The following is a 25334-nucleotide window of genomic DNA, read 5'->3' as shown; positions in this document are numbered from 1 at the left end:
ATTTATATCAAAATTGTGTCATTTTCATTAAAATTTAAGTTTTTTTTTTTCATTAAATAAAGTTATAGCATGGTTTTTTGTTAAAATAAACTTAATCCAAATCCTTTTCATAAAGCAAGTGACCCTTTACCATAGTAGTGGAAAGGAATTGAGCCCTTACATAACAGCGTGGATTCGAACCTCGTCGGTGGCTAATCTAACATTTAATCTAACAAAATCTATCGTTTGACAAAAAACAAAAAAAAAAAAGAAAAACCTTTTTCATGAAAGCTCTCTTAAAAAAAGGGGTGTGTTATGTACACGCCCCTTAATAATTTCTGTCCGTTGATTTTCTTCAATTCATCCGATCCGACGATCGAAAATTAAAAAATGTGTGAAAAGTAAAATAGGATGTATGGATATCACATACCTAAAAAAAATAGCCACGTTTATAAAATATCAATTTTGCAAAGTTGGCCAGTAATATACGTACGTGATTTTCACGTACTAATTTCGTAATTTAAATTTACCGACTACGGTACCAATAACAAGAAGCCCCTGCTCGAAAATCGCTTGGTGGAAGTTTAATTCCACACTCCACACTGCAGAGACCACTCATTTTTTAACTCTCCGTGTGAAGTCTTCGCAAGAAACAGACCCATTGGTCAATAGTCCAAGTCAACTCCGCTCCCCTATCCCAACCAACACGCCCGGCATTTTTCTCTTCCTTCACTTTGTTCCCTGCTCCCACGAACTTTCCCGTTCCCCCAAACATTCCATAACCCAACACACAGACATCTACCTCTGATCCTCTCTCTCTCCTCTCTCTCTCTCCTCCTTCCACCTGAAAAATCACATAAACTATAGTATACATACTACAAATCTCCCTCACGCCATCTTTGTAGCCGGAAAATGAGCAGCTATGGCCGCCAAACCACCTCACTTGTCCTGTATTTCAATTTCCATTTCTTCTTGTCTTTGTTCTGCTACCTTCCTGTTCCTGTGGTGTTCTCTGCATTATCCTCAAACCAACAAACCACAATGATAGATCTCTCCAACAGCCTCAACGCTTCTGCTGGTGGTGCTGTTCCATGGGACGTCAACAAAGAACCAAACCCATGTTCGTGGAAGGGAGTCGGGTGCAATTCCCCGACCAATTCATCAGTTATCCGGATTTCGTTGTCCGGGCATTCTCTATCTTCCTCGGACTTTCTGCCGCTCGTTTGTCGGATTGAGTCTCTGCAGGTTCTTGATGTGTCCAGCAACCGTCTGACCACAATTCCGCCTGGGTTTATCTCAGCTTGTGGAAAGCTAGGTGAGTTAAAGCTGCTCAATTTTAGTCTGAATAATTTGGTGGGTCCTCTGCCCGATTTTGTTGGGTTTTTGGGTTTGGAAGCTCTGGACTTTGCTCGGAATAACTTGAGTGGAAGCATTGGCTCCAAGTTGGACGGGTTGGTCAAGCTCAGAAGCTTGAACCTTACCTTCAACCATTTTGCTGGGCATGTTCCAACCCGTCTCGGAAAGTCCAAGGTTTTGGAGGAGCTTGAGCTTTCTGTGAATACGTTTGATGGTCCTATCCCTGCTGAACTTGTGGGATATAAGAATTTGACTCTCATTGATCTTAGCGGAAATCGGCTTACCGGGATTATTCCTGCTCGGATCGGAGAGCTCTCCAAGTTGGAGGTTTTGATTCTTTCGGCCAATAACTTTTCCGGCGGAATCCCACAAAGCATTTCCAATATCACAAGCCTTTGGAGATTTGCAGCAAATTCTAACGATTTCAATGAGACGATTCCTGGTGGCATTACGGAGCATTTGAAAAACTTGGATCTCAGTTATAATAAATTGAATGGGTCGATTCCATCGGACCTCTTGTCGGCAATGAATCTGCAGACTGTGGATTTGTCGAATAATAGATTAGATGGACCGGTACCTGAAACTCTATCTCCGAGCTTGGTGAGGTTGAGACTGGGAAGCAATTCGCTTGATGGGAAGATACCTTCTGCAGCAATTGCAACACATGACAAGTTGACCTACTTGGAGATGGAAAACAATAACTTGACTGGATCAATTCCTCCTGAATTGGGTGATTGCCGGAAATTGGCGCTGCTGAATTTGGCTCAGAATCAACTGTCTGGGGCTTTGCCGGCAAAGTTGGGTCACCTTAGCAGTCTTGAGGTCTTGAAACTTCAATCGAACAATTTGAGTGGGGAAATTCCAATTGAATTTACTCGACTACCCAAGTTGTCCGTTCTGAATATCAGCTGGAATTCTATCAACGGCTCGATACCACCTTCAGTTTCAAACATGCGGAGTCTTATTAACATGAACTTACAAGGTAACAAGCTCAGCGGTTTCATTCCCGTCGGTATTGCCTCCATGGATTCTCTGATGGAACTCCAACTTGGAGAAAATCAATTAAGTGGTGACATTCCAAGAATGCCGACGAATTTACAGATTGCTTTAAATCTCAGCAGCAATCATTTTCAGGGACCTATTCCGGAAACTCTTTCGAGTCTCAGTGTATTAGAAATTCTGGATCTCTCAAATAACAAATTCTCAGGTAAGATACCTGATTTTTTGACTAAATTGGGAACCTTGACACAGTTGTCTCTTTCTAACAATGAGCTCTCTGGAGAAATTCCGACGTTCTCTTCTTGGGTCATGGTCGACACAAATGGGAACAAGGATTTGCATAACAGAACAATAAACACTCCACCCCAATTGGAGAAGAAGAAAAAATCATATGCAGCGACAATTGTTCTTGCCGTTGTAGCAGCAGCTGTGGTTGCTTTTGGAGCGATCACCATTGTTGCCGCATCAATATCACGGCAAAATTACAGGGTTAATGATGAACAAGTGCAAACAGAGGAAGAACTTGCTGTTCCTGAGGTCCTCCAGGGCAATCTATTAACTGCAAATGGTATTCATAGATCAAACATCGATTTCACTAGAGCGATGGAAGTAGTTTCCGACCAGTCAAACGTTGTGCTGAAGACTAGGTTTTCAACTTACTACAAAGCCATCATGCCGTCTGGAGCAAGCTACTTTGTGAAGAAGCTCAACTGGAGTGACAAGATATTCCAACTGGGCAGCCACGATAGGTTCGCCCGAGATTTAGAGGTCTTCGGGAAACTAAGCAATTCCAATGTCATGAATCCTCTGGCCTATGTCTTGACTGGTGACAGTGCTTATCTGTTCTATGAATTTGCTCCAAAAGGAACCCTTTTTGATGCTCTTCGTGGTATCTCGGGCGATGACATGGATTGGGGGAGCCGGTATAGTATTGCAGTTGGAGTAGCGCAGGGTCTTTCTTTTCTTCATGGGTGCACTCCAAGTCCAATACTCCTCCTTGACTTGTCAAGCAAAAGCATTTTGCTCAAGTCCCTCAAGGAGCCTTTGATTGCAGATGCTGAGCTCTTGAAGGTGATCGATCCTTCAAAGAGCACCGGAAGCCTTTCTACTATTGCTGGTTCTGTTGGCTACATTCCTCCAGGTAAGCAGTTCTGTGATTTTTTCACCTTGCAGTAACATAATATTGTTTCTCAGAGTAATCCCCGACTTGTCAGTATACCGCTTATTTAAGTAACTTGCTGGATTTGGAAGTAATTTTGTCTGAATATTTGTCTCTGTTCTGTGGTGGCAGAGTATGCATACACTATGGTTGTAACAATGGCCGGGAATATCTACAGCTTCGGGGTCGTTCTGCTGGAGTTGCTGACGGGAAAGCCAGCAGTTAGTGAGGGGATTGAGTTGGCCAAGTGGGTCTTGAGTAACTCAGCGCAGCAAGATAAAAGGGATCACATTCTTGATTACAGTATCAGCAGAACATCAACTGCTGTCCGAAACCAGATGCTTGCGGTCCTGAAAATTGCTCTTGCTTGTGTTAGTGTATCACCCGAAGCAAGGCCAAGAATGAAGAGTGTGCTTACGAGGCTCCTCAATGCAAGATAAAGTAACACGGCATGATTCAAAGTCGCTATATGAATACAAGTTCCATGCATAAGATGGGATGAACCCGAAGCTTCGGTCAGTTCCTACAACTAGAATATCAGTCGTTCGATGTAGTTTAAAGCTTATCTTGCCATAGAATATATGGCAACTATAGGAAGTAATGTAACATGTAGAAAATTTATAAACTGAACGCGAATATATAAACAATGCGTTGCTTGTTGTACCACTGCTTCATGTTAGTTGAAAATAGGCACGATACATACGAAGTCCTCAAAACATTTTGCGAATTGGATTTCGGTAGCAATACGTTTGTATCATGGATATGCTTGTTAAGTTGCAAATACATACTTCTACAACCTAGATAACCAGTTTCATGCAATAGCCAACTCTAAAAACCCGAAAACGACTGAGAAAAAACAACGGCCAGCAACATTTTATGATAGAACCTTTGATGAACTGGAACTAAAACTCATTATGCATTAATGTTCAAAATTGTTTTCCTATTCGTCATATAGAATTGAACAAGCCTCCCGTCAAACCTAAATGATTAGCAACGGTAGAAGCATGCCTGACGAGATCATACGGAGAAAAATCCCAGACATTCTGAAAGCCAAGCGGGGAACATTTGGTGACATGACGTTTCGAGACTAGAAGGTAAGATCTTTGGGGTCCTCAATAATCTTGGCCAAGGTTTGCAAGAATGAAGCCAGATCAGCGCCATAAATTATACGATGATCAGCAGTAACATTTACCTGCAAATAATTGCATGTTCCAAGAGTTAGAAATCGTAGTTTCCTTTTTATGTATCATACCCATATGTATAGCTTTCAAATTTCTTACCTGCATTTGGTTCTTCCGTCCAATCCGACCATCCTTGGTAGCCACAACAGTAGGCTGAGATGATCCAACAGCCATAATTGCTCCCTGTGAAAATTGAAACCAGAAACGCACAAATATTGTAACCAACATACAACATGCATTATCACTCGAACAGAAAATAAATCGGGAAAAAGGCATAAAATACAACGCTTACAGTTCCAGGTGGCAGAATAGCATCAAACCGATCAACACCAAACATCCCAAGATTAGAAACAGTGAAAGTACCTATAAAAACAGAACACAGTCGTCATCTTAAATCAGAACTAAAAATATGGGCACTTTGAATGTCAATAAAACAAGTATAAAAGATAATATAAGTACACAAGAAAAGTAACCTATATGTAGACATACAAGTACAACAACAACAACAACAAAGCCTTTTCCCACTAAGTGGGGTCGGCTATATGAATCCTAGAACGCCATTGCGCTCGGTTTTGTGTCATGTCCTCCGTTAGATCCAAGTACTCTAAGTCTTTTCTTAGAGTCTCTTCCAAAGTTTTCCTAGGTCTTCCTCTACCCCTTCGGCCCTGAACCTCTGTCCCGTAGTCACATCTTCGGACCGGAGCGTCAGTAGGCCTTCTTTGCACATGTCCAAATCACCGGAACCGATTTTCTCTCATCTTTCCTTCAATTTCGGCTATTCCTACTTTACCTCGGATATCCTCATTCCCAATCTTATCCTTTCTCGTGTGCCCACACATCCCACGAAGCATCCTCATCTCCGCCACACCCATTTTGTGTACGTGTTGATGCTTCACCGCCCAACATTCTGTGCCATACAACATCGCTGGCCTTATTGCCGTCCTATAAAATTTTCCCTTGAGCTTCAGTGACCTACGACGGTCACACAACACGCCGGATGCACTCTTACACTTCATCCATCCAGCTTGTATTCTATGGTTGAGATCTCCATCTAATTCTCCGTTCTCTTGCACGATAGATCCTAGGTAATGAAAACGGTCGCTTTTTGTGATCTTCACTAGATTGCTCTGATCATTAGTGTGGATAAGTATATAAATGGATAGAGACAGGAAAGCAAACACAAGATGTACGTGGTTCACCCAGATTGGCTACGTCCACGGAATAGAGGAGTTCTCATTAATTGTGAAGGGTTTACACAAGTACATGGGTTCAAGCTCTCCTTTAGTGAGTACAAGTGAATGATTTAGTACAAATGACATTAGGAAATATTGTGGGAGAATGATCTCGTAATCACGAAACTTCTAAGTATTTGAGTGCGGTATCGTCTTGACTTGCCTTATCTGTCTTATAGGTAGATGTGGCATCTTCTCTGGAAGTACTCTTCCTCCATCCATGGGTGGTATCTTTAACTGGTGGAGATGCACAAGGTAATGTATCAATTTCACTTGAAGCTTACTTGTAGTTTCAGGCTTGGTCAAGCGCGATACAAACCATGTAGTAGGAGTCCCCCAAGTCGCCGAGCTAGAGGATCTGCTGAAAGAGGTGACAGACAAAGTAAGCAATCAGAGCTCCGGCTGATTGTTCACATTCTCCCTATCTTGCAGGCAGCATGAAGGATAAAGAGAAGAAAATGAGAAGAGATGATATGGGATACTTTTGCTTTTGAAGAAGTAACTTTCCACAAGCTTATTCTTGAACTGAGCTGGAGGGTTTTCTGGTTTCCTCCAGAGTATAAGGCCGACTGAAGAATTTGAGGGTCAAAACAAGTCCATCAAATCTAGAGTACGTTCGACCCTGCTGATATGGGATACTTTTGCTTTGACAGAGTAATGGATGTATCGGCATGTGTGCTGTTTCGCTTGTCTCCACATGCTTCCTTGTATCCTTCTCCCTTGCCCTATCTATTCCTCAGGCAGATGCGGTATCTTCCCTGGAAGCATAAGATGTTGAAGATGAGTACTCGAGAGCAATGGCAGGTAAGTAATCAGGTAAGGGGTTCCAGGCAGTCAGTTCCTGGCTGGAAGCTTGATTCCAAGTGCTGACTGATTGCTCTCTTTCTCCTTGTCTTGCAAATAAGAACAAGGCCAAAGGAAAAGACAGGGAAAAAGCATGATATGGGATACTCTTGCTTTTAACCCTGATGATATGAGATATTCTTGCTCTAGTATAGCTTGTTTGCAGAGATATTATGGGGGGGAAAGAAAGCTGAATATTTCGAAAGGCTTCGTTGGGAGTGCCCTCTCAGATATGAGGAAGGGTTGAGCATTTTTGCAGGTCTGCCTGTCCGTTGGGGATGGAGGTGGACATATATAGGAGTCTCCTTAACAACAAGTAGTAATGTTATTCCTTTACCCTACTTGGTCATAGCACGGTAGTGGGAGCTGCCAGCTTCACATGTTTTAACTCTGTCAGAGCACTTTGAAAAAGTGGTCTGTGGTATCTGGAAAGGTGATGTTGCGTGTGAAGATTACAGACAGCTTTATCCAAGGAAATCTGGCTCTTGAAGTTGGGAAAGTGTTGCCTCTTCGGTTTTCGAACAAGCAATCCTATCGGGGATCTGGCTCTCGAGATTCGGAGAACGATGCCTCTTCGATTTTTGAGAAAGTAATCATGCTGGGGGTCTGGCTCTCGAGATTCGGATAGTGGTGTCTCTTCGTTTTTTGGGAAAGTAATCATGTTGGGAGTCTGGCTCTCGAGATTCGAAGGGCGGTGCCTCTTCGATTTTGGAGCAAGCAAACTTGTTGGGAGTGTTTTCTCGAATGTGAGTAAAGGTTGGGCATGTTTGCTAGTCTACCTTGCCACGAAGCACAGAGGTTGACACATAGGGACTTTCCAATTATCCAGCAATGGTACTGTTCTTTTACCCTCTCTTCGATTTTTGAGAAAGTAGTCATGTTGGGAGTCTGGCTCTCGAGATTCGGAGGACGGTGCCTCTTCGATTTTGGAGCAAGCAATCTTGTTGGGAGTGTTTTCTCGAATGTGAGTAAAGGTTGGGCATGTTTGCTAGTCTACCTTGCCACGAAGCACAGAGGTTGACACACAGGGACTTTCCAATTATCCAACAGTGGTACTGTTCTTTTACCCTTGTGGGTAATAATATGGTAGCTAGACCTTCAAAATTTATGTGTCTAAACTTTGTTATTGCTGTTTCTTTGCTATTCTTTTACCCTTCTTTGTCAGAGGTTGCGTGTGGGAAGTGGGTGATTGAACAGTAAGACTCATGTGTTTTCTACTTCACCAGAAGCCGTCGATAGAATGCCCATAATTTTCGCAAAGCTGAGTGTGCGTGTGACAGGTGCTGACAAGGCTGGAAAAGTAGGTGCCTCTTCGATTTCTGAGATCGGCCCTCGTGGTCTCTGAGCAGCCCAGCTTTTGAGAAAGCAAGCGCATCTTCGATTTCTGAGATCGGCCTTCGTGGTCTTTGAGCAACCCAACTTTTGAGAAAGCAAACGCCTCTTCGTTTTCTGAGATCGACCCTCGTGGTCTCTGAGCAGCCCAGCTTTTGAGAAAGCAAACGCCTCTTCGATTTCTGAGCAGGCGCCTCTTCGATTTCTGAAGCTCTGTCGAGTGCAGATTTTTATAGGGGCTGGCATTAAGTTCCAAAACACACTTGAATCTCCACCAGTAGAAGCTCCATTCTTGCACTTCTAAGATCTTGATTTGTCCGACCTCTTCTCTCTTCAACACCTTTGAAAATGTCTGGCCCCTCCGATCGTCGTTTTGACTTGAACCTTGTTGAAGAGGTAGCTCCGCCTTCTCCAGACAACATATGGCGCCCATCCTTCGTCTCCCCTACTGGTCCTCTTACCGTTGGGGATTCCGTGATGAAGAATGATATGACCGCTGCGGTGGTGGCCAGAAACCTTCTCACTCCCAAAGATAACAGACTACTGTCCAAACGGTCTGATGAGTTAGCTGTTAAGGATTCTCTGGCTCTCACTGTTCAGTGTGCAGGTTCTGTGTCTAATATGGCCCAACGCCTATTTGCTCGAACCCGCCAGGTTGAATCATTGGCGGCTGAAGTGATGAATCTCAAACAGGACATTAGAGGGCTTAAGCATGAGAATAAACAGTTGCACAGTTGGCTTATGTATGGATGTGTTGGAATGTATGATGTTTATGTATGAATGTGTTGGAATGCATGATGTTTATGTTGATTGATATGAGTGATGCTTATGAATGTTTTGCTATGCATGAAGGGATCCATGTTTTTGATATGTGAACCATGTTGGTTGTAACACTTAGTGTCATATATTTGTGTCAAAGTACGCATGTTGAAGCTCTGAGTTGGAGTATAAGGGTAGGTCAGCGTAGACCAAGTGTTCCAGTGCTAGGAACGCAAAATACTCAAGAGAAGTTGTCTGAATTCCCTTTTCTTTAAATATTTTCCGAATGGCTTGTGTGACAAAAGATCTCAAGCAGTTGAGAGTCAAAACATTTGTAATGTGTATACCTTCTTATAATAGCATTTCCTTCAGTACCTAGTCATCCATTTTGAAAGAGTGAAGCTTGGCCCCATAGTCATAATAGTCGACGATACGTTCACCCTTGGTTGTCTTGATACGAACTTTTATCCCTCTTGTTGTAATGGGCTTGCTGAGAGTAAAAATCCTTCCTCTTACCAAGAGACTAGATACGTTTGGTGACTTAAAAAGTAACTAAATGAGGCAGGAGATGATGCAATGGGTGTCTGAATGGCCAAGATCTCCTCACTTGGCAGAACTTGACTTCAACTTACCACGTGTTGATAGGGGTTAACCATATGGGGGTTCCCTTGGTATGTCCTTGCTTCAGTAGAGGCGTGGTTGTAAGTCTGTGTCATCACCTCAGAGTAAGTCTTCCAAGTGTTGGCATTGATCATGTACTTGAAGAAACAATCACGTAGGCCTGTCGTGAAGGCCTTGAAGGCGGTTTTGTCATCTGCCTCAGCGCAAAGAGAATACACATGGCTGAAGCAACCAGCATACTCTCGTAGTGACTTGTCTGGCTTCTGGCAAATAGTGTACAAGTCATCTGTAGAATGCAAGCGATCGGTCTGGAAGATGTGTTGAGAGACAAACAATTTCCTCAGTTCCTCAAATGAGTCTACTGTCTCAGGTGGAAGACGGCAATACCGGTTTAGAGCTCCACCAGAGTGGGTGGAAGGGAAGAGAAGACATCGCTCTTCGTCGGTGTTCATCCGATATGCCATGGTGGACTCAAAGAGGTTAAGGTGTTCAATTGGGTCCTCCATTCCAGTATAGAGTTGTAAACCAAGTTTTTGTTTTGTCTTCGCTTGAAGGAGGTGTCGAGGATCCATCTTGTGAGAGGGCCAGGCCTGAGTTGGTTCTAGTCAGGTATCTCAGCCTAACATTCGGCCTTCAACTTGTTTACTTCCTCAATGAGCTGTAGGACAAGGGAGTCCTGAGTGGAGTCATGTACTACTGGAATTTTCTTTCATAAGTCTCCATCGTCTCTTGGAAGTAGGAAAGTTTGAGCAAGGGCGTGTGGTTTTTTCTTGGACTCACTGTATTGACTTCTAAGGCGAGTCTATCAGAATACCTCAAAGTCCCCCGTACCTTGATGTTCCTCTGGGACCTGTAGTTTTTTCCCTAGATTGACAGCTGGCCTGGGTCGTGGGAGGGAACCGAGTCTTTTAAAAACCCTTGGGTCATTGATCTTTGAGCATATATGGAGGGGATTCTCTCGACGTTGCTTTAGGAAGTCTCGGCAGTCACGATAAACGACTTTCGATCCTTCCAACCCTTCTGCAAGGAAGTGTCTTCCTCCACTTCTTCTACTTCGGGTCGAAGCATCTGGGTTGAGATACGTCTCATGTTGATCAATGTTTTGATAATTAGCTCGCTCCTCATTAGGGATATCCATGTCGAAGGGAGGTGACCCTCCGTGTTGGGGGGCACCCAGATGATGGTTAATGTCCATAGGGGCAACGAGCTCATGTGTTTGAGTACGCCTAGTTTCGTGGAACGTCTCAAAGAGCTTCTCGTACTGTTCCTATAGGACCTCATTTTTCATTGCTATCTTGTTGTTCTGAGCTTCTAGCTCATCGACTTTAGCTTAAAGAGCAACCATCTTTCCTTCATTCTTTCGTTGCTTTGCACTAGGGGCAAGAGGGGTGTCATTCTGTGTGTTGTGGCTTCTTTCGCTCCCCATGTTAAAGAGGATGCCTGGTCAGAAGAGAATGTACGAGTGGTGGAAACCAGCTTGGCAAAGCTGAAGAGAGTGAGAATAAGTGTCGTTCCCACAGACGGCGCCAAATGTTAATGCACAAAATCGGTGGGGACTTTGGTACAACAAAAAGTGTCAAGTTTGTGACCTTCGCTAGATTGCTTCAATCACTAGTGTGGATAAGTATATAAATGGATGGAGACAGGGAAGCAAACATAAGATGTACGTGGTTCACCCAGATTGGCTATGTCCACGGAGTAGAGGAATTCTCATTAATTGTGAAGGGTTTGCACAAGTACATAGGTTCAAGCTCTCCTTTAGTGAGTACAAGTGAATGATTTAGTACAAATGACATTCGGAAATATTATGAGAGAATGATCTCTATTTATAGAAGAGAGTTTCTAGTTTCATTCTGACGTTGACACATGTTGTGTTGTGATTAGCTTCTGATGTTGACACGTGTCGCGCTATGATTGGCTTCTGATGTCGACACTTGTCGCGCTGTGATTGGCCTCCTGGTTGGAAGGAAACTCTTCTGGGTCCTTGACGGTATAACGTTGACCGGTGCTCAGTAGTTTCAGGATTGGTCAAGTATGGTACAAACAGTATAGTACCATTAAGTTTCATAAACAATATAGTACTGTTCAATTTCATAAATAGTATTTGTGATGGATGGGTTAGGTTTTTTTTTTTTTTTTTAGTTTATATCAAAATTGTGTCATTTTCATTAAAATTTAAGTTTTTTTTTTCATTAAATAAAGTTATAGCCTCATCAATATAAGACTAAAAAAATAATGATATTTTCTAGTCTTTAAAGATATGTATAAGTAATGAATGGGCACCAAATTAAACCTTTTGATGACACGTTATATGATTTGCAAATTTGGTCTCAAAATTTAGTATACGCTTTACCCTTTGTTGTAGATTAGACTTGAATTGGAACGACTATTTCAAAATAGCAACCTACATAGTTACTAGCTAGTAATTAAAAATAAATTAGCAACCAAACAAAAATTTGTAAATATTGAAAAAAATAAACATGCACATAGCATTTCGAACTTAGAATGTTTTGTTAATTTTAAATACAAAAACCATTGCTTCTAATTAAACTTCTAATCATTTAGCTAAATTTTATAAATTTATATTGTTATGAAAAGAAATTTGTAAAAATTGAAACTTAAATAAGCACACATGTTGTTTTGAACCCAAGACCACCTCGTTAATTTCAAACAACAAAATCACTGATTCTAGTTAAAATTCTTTGTCATTAAACCAAATTTAATAAATTTATACTCGTATGAAAATGTATATAAATATGCCACACTAATAATTTTGGTGCCCATAATTTTTTTGGGCCCTGGACGGTCGCCTTGCCCACACTAGGCTTAGGCCTGCCCTGTATATGACATGTGTATACATGTACAACTATCTATATCCATGATTTAAACAAACCCGAAAAGAACTACTTAAGTAACCTATACTACAAGGAATGTGTGAACAAAATAATTGCTGACATATACATCACTCGATACAATTTCTGACAGATACATCACTCGATACAAAGAAATGTAAGAACAAAACAATTTTTGCGCTCTTACCAACAAGGACCTTCAAAAATGCTAGCTAGCAGCAGGATTGCAAAGACTAATTATCATCTGCAGCCTCCCCTTCTTACAAGAGAGCTAGCAACAAGTTTGGCTTGTTTAATTATTTCCGAACCTAAAAATATTGTGCTCTCATGTAAGAACCAAGCCAAACCTAGCTTGAGCTCGGAAATAATTAAACAAGTTTAGGTTCGGCTTTACAACCATAGTTATATTCGCACACACTGATGTAATTTCCGTCAGTAATCAAGGCACCAAAACAATAATTTGATAATAGTTCTGTTCGTCTTGAGGAATATCTAGTGGGGACTTTTCTTAGCCAACGAGCACACAGCTCCCCGAGAGGTTTGGCGTCGGTTGATATTGTCTGTCGGGCTTCTGCTTATTGGCGGGCTATAAGAGAATAACAGAGTTAATCCTGAAAGGTTCCTTTATGGGGGCTTAGGTGTAGGCCTTGAGGCTCACAATCAAAATTAACCTTTAGGTGTTCAGGCGTGCCACTGCCATCTTTAGCATGATAGATGTAAAACAAATGTTCAGTTTGATTAAATATGCACGAATTTAGTAATGAAAGATGCCTTTGTAGAGCCTTAGGTGTAGGCATTGAGGCTTCCAATCAAAACTAATCAAGTACTCGAAGATATATTGGTTGTTTCATTGTTGTAGAAGTATCACAACCGTTATACCTTAATCGCTCGAGCCCGCAGAGCAGAACGGACTCAAATAGGTGCCTTTGTAGAGCCTTAGATATAGGCCATGAGGCTTCCCATCAGAATTAATTCTTTACTCAAGCGTTCTGTAGCAATCATGATATAACAGAAGTAAAACTAAGAAATAGGCTAATTACTTGTGCCCCAAGTAACTTCGGACTTCTTGTTATCAAGGACTGTCGTGGATGGGTTAAGTCCACATAGGGTTCTTTTTATGCCTTGAGATCAAGGACTTTTAATTGATAAATCTTGTCTGCCCGAATGGTTAGAACTTAAAAGTCTTTTAATCATAAACTGGCTAGAAATAACTTGGATGCACTGGAAATATACATCATACTACTAGATTTATGAATGAAAAACAAAAACAAAGGAGGTCGGGCAAGATTTCACCTTGTCAGGCAAGGCTGATCGTCTTGCAACTTCCTCTCTTTGTGATTTACAAAGGGTTTGAATGCTAGAAAGGGAGATTGGGAGATGAGTTTACAGGAGGTAATCGATACTACAACAAGATTTAGACAGGGTAGCAGAGCTTTTACAAAGGCTTTCTGGTGAAGGTTGATCCCTAAAGGGATGAAGGCTTAGGGGCTGACTACAGCTTCGTGAAGGCAAACCTGGTTTGAGCAGAGTTTGTGCTTGTATTTGTTTGTTTGATTGAGTATCCTTGTCCCTGATTTTTCTTCCTCTTTTTATAGACGATTTGGCTTGGCTGCCTGCAGTATTTATTTTGCTCGAATGCATCTGAAGGGTAGTGACTCATCAGCTTTTTACTTGTACTGCCATTGTAAAGTACTTTTGGGCTGATTAGCTGGCTGGTCTACATCACTTGACCTCTAGGTAGGTGAGCAGGTGGTTTGAGTGATCTGCACTTAGTCAGGAAAAAGGCTCCTTCTTTCTTCTGGGCTTTGGCTGGGCCTTAGACTTTTCCTCTTTCTGGACCTTCTTTTGGGCTAACCCCCTTTTTTAGCCCAAAATTTAAGTTTTATCCCAAACAAGTTCAAGAACTAGTGATCCAATTATTTATTGAAATAACGGAAAATTGAACTAGTGATCCAATTATTAAGGCTTTGAAAGAACGTCAAATGGTGGCCAGTTTGATCCGAGGAAGGTAAAACAACCAACACATCAAACACAACAACTGGTCAGTCAATGCAGGCCCGGTTCAAAGCACAAAAGTCAGTGGCGGGCCCAGAAAAAGGGCAGCCGATCATTCACGACATGACCGCCAAGGTCGAGACGACTATGTTAACCAATCGAATTAAAACCTTCATGACTTCAAGGGAATCGCATTTTCCAGTAACAAACGATTTTTAGTGGAATCAATCTGCACCTTCCCATTCTCATCTGTATTTTTAACTTCTTCTTTCTCCATTTACGCGTTTTTGAACAACCTAGTTTTCAAGTAAAGCATGGCTCCACATGATAGAAACTTTTATAGGGCCGTATGTATTGGAAAGATATCCTCTCCAGATCTCTTTCTCTAAAGCCTCCAGATCAAATGATCCGGCTTTTTTTTATTTGATTCAACGGTTAAAAACTATTATAGCTTATAATTTTTTTTTTTACCAACTTCTCTGTTTTTAGCCGTTGGATTAAATTTCAAAAGTCTAGATCACTTAATTTGGTGGCTTTGAAGGGAGAGATCCGAAGAGGATCTCTTTCCATATGAATTGAGGAATCCTTTTAAGTATCAGTTCCCGTGTCAGTTCCCGTGTCACGTTACATATACACTTACGAAAAATACAAGGAAAACTCTTGTTGGCGTTTGGATGTCACACGACCCATTTTGGGGACCTGGATGCAAGAGTCTCTTCCTGTATGTATTTTGAGTTTATAGTTAGTAAATTCACATGTAATATGCATATGGTACAATTTTTGTACATCTTAAAGATTGCACTTGTTTTTAAGCTCTAATATATGATACATGTGTTCTACAAGTACATACATACTTTTTATTTTAGGGGTGTGATATCCACACACCCTATTTTACTTCTCACACACCTTTTTAATTTTCGGTCGTCGGATCGGATGAATTGAAGAATATCAATGGACATAAATTATCAAGAGATGTGTGAGAAGTAAACCTATTTTTAATACACGTTTAAATAATTTTCAATAATACAAATAAATTTTCATCTCTTTTAGAAAGATGATACAAATAATGGTACAAATATATGGTAAAAATAACATTTTTGAATATTAAATTCAAAAATGCTTATTTTTAGCTACACTCTGTAGAACTCTATTTTGCTCTCACTTTGCCTTCTGGCTCCTGTAACTCTGAAATCACCACTTTACTTCCTAAAACTCAAAATTCGTTCCACTTTGACTTGTGGACTCTCTTCTTCCTAAAACTTATATGTCACATCCTAAAACATATGTGGGATCCAACAACCAATAAGATTATGCCACATGAGCAACAAATTTGATTATAAATCTCTATTATGTGTTAACATTCTAGACTCAAAAAATATTAAGTTTAAAAGAAATTAAAGAGATGAAAAGTAAAAAATAAATTGATTTTCCTGGTGCACCCAAATCAAAGTCACATCAGAGATTAACAAATCTAAGGCAACGTGGAGAGAATTTTGAGTTTTATAGAGAAGATTTTCAAGTTTCATGGGGAAAATGAGATCAAAATCGAATTCCACGTAGCAAAGTGAAGTGAACTTTGAGTTTCAGAGGTAAAGTGGCGACTCTTGAGCTGCAATGAACAAAATTGGATTAAATTCGAGTTTCAGATGACATAGCTAAAAGTAAGTCTTTAGTAAAAATGAAAACTAATGAAAATGACTCCAAAACTTTAAATTTTAACCAAAAGCTATCCTATAACTTTATTTAATAATAAAGACACAAGAAAAAAAAAACCCCCTTATTGGCGCGCGTGCAACTCAATGAGCACTCCCAGGTACTTAACATCAATTTCTTCAAACATTGGGGTTTTCAGGGTTTTCACCCACTTCAATTTTGTTTGTTTTCTTTTTTTTTTTTGTGTTTTTTTAGTAATTTTTTTGTTATTATGGAATTTCCTGTTCACCGCCGCTGGGTGATCTCCAACTTTCTTAAGAAAATTTTCACCACTCCAACATTTTTATGTGATTACAAAGCTCTATAGCTTCGTAGCAAGGGTTGTGTTTGATTTGGGTATCTCAGGAAGAGAACGTGAAAAAGAAGGGAGGAACGACTGAGTATCTCTTGAAGAATGCCATGGACATGGGCATCACCACCTCATCACCATCATTTGTTGCTCAGAGGATGCACTGAAATCAGAGAATGCACTATTTTTAAAACTGAACCAAAAAACTAGACCAAGAAATAGACTATTTATGAAACTAGACCAAAAAAGAGACACTATTTATGAAACTAGACCAAGTCAGAGATACTATTTATGGAACTGTATCAATTACTATACACTATATATGAAACTGGACTAAGAACTAGACACTATTTATGAAAAATGACGAAGAACTAGGCACTATATATGAAAGTGGACCAAGAACTAGGCACTAGTTATGAAACTGAACCAAGAGTGAGACATTGGTTATGAAACTTGACCCAATAAATAGGCATTATTTATGAAAATGAACCAAGAACTAGGCACTATTTATGAATTTGGACCAATAAATAGTGTAATCCTGTTCAATTTCATAAATAATATAGTACCGTTCAGTTTCATAAATAGTGTAGTACCATTAAGTTTCATAAACAATATAGTATTGTTCAATTTCATAAACAGTGTTTGTGATGGATGGGTTAGGTTATTTTTTTTTAATTTATATTAAAATTGTGTCATTTTATTAAAATTTAAGTTTTTTTTTCATTAAATAAAGTTATAGCATGATTTTTGGTTAAAATAAACTTAATCCAAATCCTTTTCATGAAGCAAGTGACCCTTTACCATAGCAGTGGAAAGGAATTGAGCCCTTACATAACGGCGTGGATTTGAACCTCGTCGATGGCTAATGTAACATTTAATCTAACAAAATCTATCGTTTGACAAAAAACAAAACAAAAAAAAAACTTTTCATGAAAGCTCCCTTAAAAAAAGGGGTGTGTTATGTACACGCACCTTAAAAAATTTTGTCCGTTGATTTTCTTCAATTCATCCGATCCGACGATCGAAAAATAAAAAATGTGTGAAAAGTAAAATAGGGTATATGGATATCATATCCCTAAAAAAAATAGCCACGTTTATAAAATATCAATTTTGCAAAGTTGGCCAGTAATATACGTACGTGATTTTCACGTACTAATTTCGTAATTTAAATTTACCGACTACGGTACCAATAACAAGAAGCCCCTGCTCGAAAATCGCTTGGTGGAAGTTTAATTCCACACTCCACACTGCAGAGACCACTCATTTTTTAACTCTCCGTGTGAAGTCTTCGCAAGAAACAGACCCATTGGTCAATAGTCCAAGTCAACTCCGCTCCCCTATCCCAACCAACACGCCCGGCATTTTTCTCTTCCTTCACTTTGTTCCCTGCTCCCACGAACTTTCCCGTTCCCCCAAACATTCCATAACCCAACACACAGACATCTACCTCTGATCCTGTGGTGTTCTCTGCACTATCCTCAAACCAACAAACCACAATGATCGATCTCTCCAACAGCCTCAACGCTTCTGCTGCTGGTGCTGTTCCATGGGACGTCAACAAAGAACCAAACCCATGTTCGTGGAAGGGAGTCGGGTGCAATTCCCCGACCAATTCATCAGTTATCCGGATTTCGTTGTCCGGGCATTCTCTATCTTCCTCGGACTTTCTGCCGCTCGTTTGTCGGATTGAGTCTCTGCAGGTTCTTGATGTGTCCAGCAACCGTCTGACCACAATTCCGCCTGGGTTTATCTCAGCTTGTGGAAAGCTAGGTGAGTTAAAGCTGCTCAATTTTAGTCTGAATAATTTGGTGGGTCCTCTGCCCGAGTTTGTTGGGTTTTCGGGTTTGGAAGCTCTGGACTTTGCTCGGAATAACTTGAGTGGAAGCATTGGCTCCGAGTTGGACGGGTTGGTCAAGCTCAGAAGCTTGAACCTTACCTTCAACCATTTTGCTGGGCATGTTCCAACCCGTCTCGGAAAGTCCAAGGTTTTGGAGGAGCTTGAGCTTTCTGTGAATACGTTTGATGGTCCTATCCCTGCTGAACTTGTGGGATATAAGAATTTGACTCTCATTGATCTTAGTGTAAATCGGCTTACCGGGAGTATTCCTGCTTGGATCGGAGAGCTCTCCAAGTTGGAGGTTTTGATTCTTTCGGCCAATAAGTTATCCGGCGGAATCCCACTAAGCATTTCCAATATCACAAGCCTTTGGAGATTTGCAGCAAATTCTAACGATTTCAATGAGACGATTCCTGGTGGCATTACGGAGCATTTGAAAAACTTGGATCTCAGTTATAATAAATTGAATGGGTCGATTCCATCGGACCTCTTGTCGGAAAGGAATCTGCAGACTGTGGATTTGTCGAATAATAGATTAGAGGGACCGGTACCTGAAGCTCTGTCTCCGAGCTTGGTCAGGCTGAGACTGGGAAGCAATTCGCTTGATGGGAAGATACCTTCTGCAGCAATTGCAACACATGAAAACTTGACCTACTTGGAGATGGAAAACAATAACTTGACTGGATCAATTCCTCCTGAATTGGGTGATTGCCGGAAATTGGCGCTGCTGAATTTGGCTCAGAATCAACTGTCTGGGGCTTTGCCGGTGAAGTTGGGTAACCTTAGCAGTCTTGAGGTCTTGAGACTTCAATCGAACAATTTGAGTGGGGCAATTCCATTTCAAATTACTCAACTACCCAAGTTGTCCATTCTTAATATCAGCTGGAATTCTCTCAACGGCTCAATACCACCTTCAGTTTCAAACATGCAGAATCTTATTAACATGAACTTACAAGGCAACAAGCTCAGCGGTTCCATTCCCGTCGGTATTGCCTCCATGGATTCTCTGATGGAACTCCAACTTGGAGAAAATCAGTTAAGTGGTGACATTCCAATCATGCCGATGAGTTTGCAGATTGCTTTGAATCTCAGCAGCAATCTTTTTCAAGGACCTATTCCGGAAACTCTTTGGAGGCTCCGTGGATTAGAAATTCTGGATCTCTCAAATAACAAATTCTCAGGTGAGATACCTGATTTTTTGACTAGATTGGGAACCTTGACACAGTTGTCACTTTCTAACAATGAGCTCTCTGGAGAAATTCCGGAGTTCCATTCTTGGGTCATGGTGGACACAAGTGGGAACAAGGCTTTGATAAACAGAACAACAATAAACACTCCACCCCAATTGGAGAAGAAGAAAAAATCATATGCAGCGACAATTGTTCTTGCCGTTGTAGCAGCAGCTGTGGTTGCTTTTGGAGCGATCTCCATTGTTGCCGTATCAATATCACGGCAAAATTACAGGGTTAATGATGAACAAGTGCAAACAGAGGAAGAACTTGCTGTTCCTGAGGTCCTCCAGGGCAATCTATTAACTGCAAATGGTATTCATAGATCAAACATCGATTTCACTAGAGCGATGGAAGTAGTTTCCGACCAGTCAAACGTTGTGCTGAAGACTAGGTTTTCAACTTACTACAAAGCCATCATGCCGTCTGGAGCAAGCTACTTTGTCAAGAAGCTCAACTGGAGTGACAAGATATTCCAACTGGGCAGCCACGATAGGTTTGCCCAAGATTTAGAGGTCTTCGGGAAACTAAGCAATTCCAATGTCATGAATCCTCTGGCCTATGTCTTGACTGGTGACAGTGCTAATCTGTTCTATGAATTTGCTCCAAAAGGAACCCTTTTTGATGCTCTTCATGGTATCTCGGGCGATGACATGGATTGGGGGAGCCGGTATAGTATTGCAGTTGGAGTAGCGCAGGGTCTTTCTTTTCTTCATGGGTGCACTCCAAGTCCAATACTCCTCCTTGACTTGTCAAGCAAAAGCATTTTGCTCAAGTCCCTCAAGGAGCCTTTGATTGCAGAAGCTGAGCTCCTGAAGGTGATCGACCCTTCAAAGAGCACCGGAAGCCTTTCTACTATTGCTGGTTCTTCTGGCTACATTCCTCCAGGTAAGCAGTTCTGTGATTTCTTCACCTTGCAGTAACATAATATTGTTTCTCAGAGTCATCCCCGACTTGTCAGTATACCGCTTATTTAAGTAACTTGCTGGATTTGGAACTAATTGTGTCTGAATATTTGTCTCTGTTCTGTGGTGGCAGAGTATGCATACACTATGGTTGTGACAATGGCCGGGAGTATCTACAGCTTCGGGGTCGTTCTGCTGGAGTTGCTGACGGGAAAGCCAGCAGTTAGTGAGGGGATTGAGTTGGCCAAGTGGGTCTTGAGTAACTCAGCGCAGCAAGATAAAAGGGATCACATTCTTGATTACAGTATCAGCAGAACATCAACTGCTGTCCGAAACCAGATGCTTGCGGTCCTGAAAATCGCTCTTGCTTGTGTTAGCGTATCACCCGAAGCAAGGCCAAGAATGAAGAGTGTGCTTACGAGGCTCCTCAATGCAAGATAAAGTAACACGGCATGATTCAAAGTCGCTATATGAATACAAGTTCCATGCATAAGATGGGACGAACCCGCAGCTTCGGTCAGTTCCTACAACTAGAATATCAGTCGTTCGATGTAGTTTAAAGCTTATCTTGCCATAGAATATATGGCAACTATAGGAAGTAATGTAACATGTAGAAAATTTATAAACTGAACGCGAATATATAAACAATGCGTTGCTTGTTGTACCACTGCTTCATGTTAGTTGAAAATAGGCACGATACATACGAAGTCCTCAAAACATTTTGCGAATTGGATTTCGGTAGCAATACGTTTGTATCATGGATATGCTTGTTAAGTTGCAAATACATACTTCTACAACCTAGATAACCAGTTTCATGCAATAGCCAACTCTAAAAACCCGAAAACGACTGAGAAAAAACAACGGCCAGCAACATTTTATGATAGAACCTTTGATGAACTGGAACTAAAACTCATTATGCATTAATGTTCAAAATTGTTTTCCTATTCGTCATATAGAATTGAACAAGCCTCCCGTCAAACCTAAATGATTAGCAACGGTAGAAGCATGCCTGACGAGATCATACGGAGAAAAATCCCAGACATTCTGAAAGCCAAGCGGGGAACATTTGGTGACATGACGTTTCGAGACTAGAAGGTAAGATCTTTGGGGTCCTCAATAATCTTGGCCAAGGTTTGCAAGAATGAAGCCAGATCAGCGCCATAAATTATACGATGATCAGCAGTAACATTTACCTGCAAATAATTGCATGTTCCAAGAATTAGAATTCGTAGTTTCCCTTTTATGTATCATACCCATAAGTATAGCTTTCAAATTTCTTACCTGCATTTGGTTCTTCCGTCCAATCCGACCATCTTTAGTAGCCACAACAGTAGGCTGAGATGATCCAACAGCCATAATTGCTCCCTGTGAAAATTGAAACCAGAAACGCACAAATATTATAACCTACATACAACATGCATTATCACTCGAACAGAAAATAAATTGGGAAAAAGGCATAAAATACAACGCTTACAGTTCCAGGCGGCAGAATAGCATCAAACCGATCAACACCAAACATCCCAAGATTAGAAACAGTGAAAGTACCTATAAAAACAGAACACAGTCGTCATCTTAAATCAGAAATAAAAATATGGGCACTTTGAATGTCAATAAAACAAGTATAAAAGATTATATAAGTACACAAGAAAAGTAACCTTCACTTAGCACAGTATATTATGCTACCATTTCTCTCTTGAAGAATCCAAAAACTAGGATTATATGAACAATATTCTAACTCTGAAATCATCTATTAGAGTGCATATACCAAAACTCAAAAGTAAAACTAGGAGGAAAAATGGCAGAAACCCTGAAGCAAAAACAGAGACAGAACGTACGCAGGTATTCAACCATAGTAAGGTTCTCTGAGGGCCTAATAATATGGCAGACTAAAAAATAAGGGCCAGACCCCTCGAATGCACAACACAGTTAAAAGGTAACAGAAAGAACAGGCTTTGTAAACTGCATCATTAGAAGTAATGGCGAGGCCAAAGCTTCTTGGTCTATCTTGGAGTCAATTGTGACCTCAAAGAGCCAAGATTGAGTTGAAGCATTGAAACGAACTGACTTAGCAAGCCAACATTTCCTACTTGTAAAGAACTTTACACACAGTGTTAGGCATTGTTGCTTGGTTTAGGCATTGTTGCTTGGGGAAAACAAACGCTGACTGCATGATCAATGATCACCTTGTTCTCACTCCCACTATTCAGCTTTGGTGTTTAATTTCATACCACGATAAAGCATAAATTGAATTATTCCATGTCATACTTTAGCTAAGTAATTAAAAGTTTTGAAGGAAAATTTTATAACATCCTACAAACTGAATAGTCCATAAATAATTCCAGAAGAAATATTGATGAGATTAAAAGGGTTTTCTAATCCCATATGCATACCCACAGCAAAACTAAGTGAATGCCAGTGCACATAAATCTCCTTTTCTCCAAATGAACATACTTTTTTGTATTGATCAAAAAAGTTAAATACGTTTTGATGAATATGATTATTTCTATCAAATTTAGCAACATAATTTTTTGTATTGAACAAAAAAGTAGTTACTAAATTTGATAGACATAATCATGAATTTTGAAGCATGTTTATACAAGTTTTAAAAACTTCACATGTAAAGGTTGTTTATTTTCACATTTCATTCTGCATGACAATGTAATAGAAAATAAACCTAACACTTCCATTCCTTTTCTTCTCGACATGTTGTGTGGTTACTAAGCATTTAGGTAAGTAATAATAGTACCTGTATTGTACTCGTGAGGTTGTAGCTGCTTGGCCCTGGCCTTATCAACTAACTCCTTCCACTTTCTCGACAATGTATATATGTCAACCTGACCCATTAAAACTTCAAGCATCAGGACCACCAACCACCTTCCCAAAAAAAAAGAAACCACTACTATAAAGCATAAAAAATGAAACGGCCCAAACCTTGTCCGCATCCTGAAGCACTGGTGTAATCAATCCACCATCGATTGCCACAGCGACTGCAATGTTAATGTTGCTGTTGTATGTAAAGCTCTTACCATCTCTACAGCCGGAGTTGACAACAGGATGTTTGACCAATGCAAGTGCTGTAGCCTTTGCAAGCAATGCTGTCATGGTAACTCCCTTCGACTTGATCTAGAAAATAAATAAATCATAACGTCTACTCGTTACAACAGAATAACGTGGTAAACTTAACTTACGAATCCACTGTCATGATTTCAGATTTCTCGACCAGTAAGCCACATTCTCTTGGAAAATAAAATACAACCTTATTAACAATGCAAGCGCCTAGCATACTATAAACTACATAGTCTTCATTGAAATGGAAAAAAGAAATCGCTTTACGATTTCAAGACAATGTCGAATTATCAAGTACAGACTCAATTTTGATGATTGTCATGTTAAGCAGCCAAATTGTTGAATTGAAACTACCTAAAAACCATCTTTTCAGTGCTGAGCATTAACGAACAATGAATTTGAATTTTAAACCCAATAAGAATTCAGCATTGTTCTTGCAAAATGTGAAATGATTCCGAAAGCGAGAAAACGAAAAGTTACCTTTTTGTACAGAGCATCGAGCGCATCAGTGGTGATAGTGTATCCTACTCTGAAAGTTGGCACTGAGAGACTCTCAAGCATGTTTCTACTCACAGCCCCCTGCATTGTCGTAAAAGGCACCACCGATCCCAACTGAATTCCCGCCTCCGCCGCCACCGCAGCAGCTGACTTCCCAACACTCGGTTCAGCAACAGCCGCCACCGTCGGCTGAGCAGCAAAAGCTTCAACATCCTTGGCCACAATCCTCCCCAGTGGTCCACTTCCCACCACTGACCCCAAATCCACCTTCAAGTCCTTTGCAAGCTTCTTCGCATACGGCGATGCCACGATTCTCTTCCCTCCCTCTGATGCCGGGTGGGTGGAAGCCACCGCTGCCACAGTAGCCGCCGCCTTAGGGACCACCGCAGGACCCACATTATCCGGAATTTTCTCCGGTAGTGGCTCCGGAGCAGCTGCAGCCGGTGCTGGTGCCACTGGAGCTGCTGATGAAGAACCGGCCTTGGCTTTGGCCTCGGCAATCTCGTCCTCGGTCTCGGCCAATAGAGCAATAGCCGAACCGACGGTGGCGACGCCGCCCTCCTCCACCATAATCGAAGCCAGGTAACCGTCGTAGAAAGTCTCGACGTCCATGTCGGCCTTATCGGACTCGACGACGACGACGCTCTCGCCCTTGGATAGCTTGTCGCCCTCGGACTTGACCCAAGAGACGATCTTGCCCTCAGTCATGGTGGAGCTGAGAGCCGGCATGAAGATCTCCCGGATCTTGGCCTGGACTTGGGCCCTGCTCCGGCGCCCGGAAATGAGGGCCGGGGTAGAGGAAGTGGCGTTCCGGCGGAGGGATTGGGAGCTGGGGATGAAGGAGGTGTTGAGAAGGCGAGCCATTGGAGCGGGCAGTCAGGAAAGAGAGAGGGAGAGGGAACGAGGTGGTTTGGATGGGAAGGGGTTTTGTTTAGTGGGTTTATTTCATGGTTGATAAGTTGGTGATATTTGGGTGAGAGTTTCTCGAATGCATCGAAACCAAGGCGGGCGGAGGTTCCAACGTCCAACTAATTTACCAGTGTCAATCTTGATGATGGGCTCTTGGTTTGCTTCCTTTCTATAAATAATAATTTAAATATTTTGTTAAAATAAAGAGAAGTGTTATTGGCAGTTTAAAAATCTTATTCTACACCGCTCACAAGTGTATTTTTCTTTCCAAATATAGAAAGTTTAAAATGTAGAATGAGATTTTTAGACTGCCGATAACAATTCCCAAAATAAATATTATTTGCAATTTTGTTAAAAATATTTATGTATTATTTTTTTTTCAATAATATGTTAAATTGAAAAATATGTTTAAATAACGTATTATACTTGAATTGAAAGTACATAAATACGATATAGTATGTGTGTATTATATGTTGAAATTCTAAAAACATGCAATTTAGTTCATCAATTAAAGAGTGCGAAAAATGAAAATATTTTTAAAATATGTACGCGAATTTACTAACTAAAACGAACTTAACTA

At 40.9% G+C, this 25334-nt stretch overlaps 3 protein-coding genes across 4 annotated transcripts; 2 read left to right on the top strand and 1 right to left on the bottom strand.

The window, feature by feature from the left end:
* Positions 1–412: 412 nt before the first annotated feature.
* LOC103444844 (leucine-rich repeat receptor-like tyrosine-protein kinase PXC3) lies at positions 413–4152 on the top strand. The gene is made up of 2 exons (XM_029109460.2): positions 413–3475; positions 3626–4152. The coding sequence occupies exons 1-2, from the start codon at positions 892–894 to the stop codon at positions 3931–3933; spliced, it is 2892 nt and encodes a 963-aa protein (XP_028965293.2). The 5' UTR covers positions 413–891; the 3' UTR covers positions 3934–4152.
* Positions 4153–4200: 48 nt separating this feature from the next.
* On the bottom strand, positions 4201–24940 carry LOC103444845 (dihydrolipoyllysine-residue acetyltransferase component 5 of pyruvate dehydrogenase complex, chloroplastic-like). Of its 2 annotated transcripts, none has more exons than XM_029109462.2 (6): positions 23828–24898; positions 23213–23404; positions 23028–23115; positions 4967–5037; positions 4774–4857; positions 4201–4685 (listed from the first exon to the last, which is right to left on the bottom strand). In XM_029109462.2, the coding sequence occupies exons 1-6, from the start codon at positions 24707–24709 to the stop codon at positions 4581–4583; spliced, it is 1422 nt and encodes a 473-aa protein (XP_028965295.1). In that variant the 5' UTR covers positions 24710–24898; the 3' UTR covers positions 4201–4580. The 2 variants fall into 2 exon arrangements, with proteins under 2 accessions (XP_028965295.1, XP_008382012.2); XM_008383790.4 differs by lacking the exons at positions 4201–4685; positions 4774–4857; positions 4967–5037 and adding exons at positions 20990–21474; positions 21563–21646; positions 21756–21826 and having other exon boundaries at positions 23828–24940.
* LOC108174412 (leucine-rich repeat receptor-like tyrosine-protein kinase PXC3) lies at positions 17719–20941 on the top strand. The gene is made up of 2 exons (XM_029109461.2): positions 17719–20264; positions 20415–20941. The coding sequence occupies exons 1-2, from the start codon at positions 17807–17809 to the stop codon at positions 20720–20722; spliced, it is 2766 nt and encodes a 921-aa protein (XP_028965294.1). The 5' UTR covers positions 17719–17806; the 3' UTR covers positions 20723–20941.
* Positions 24941–25334: the final 394 nt, after the last annotated feature.

This window comes from Malus domestica, chromosome 10 (genome assembly GCF_042453785.1).
Source record: "Malus domestica chromosome 10, GDT2T_hap1".
In the NCBI taxonomy this organism is placed as follows: domain Eukaryota; kingdom Viridiplantae; phylum Streptophyta; class Magnoliopsida; order Rosales; family Rosaceae; genus Malus; species Malus domestica.
The sequence above is the reverse complement of the archived record's forward strand: the minus strand, read 5'-3'. Positions and strand labels throughout refer to the sequence as shown.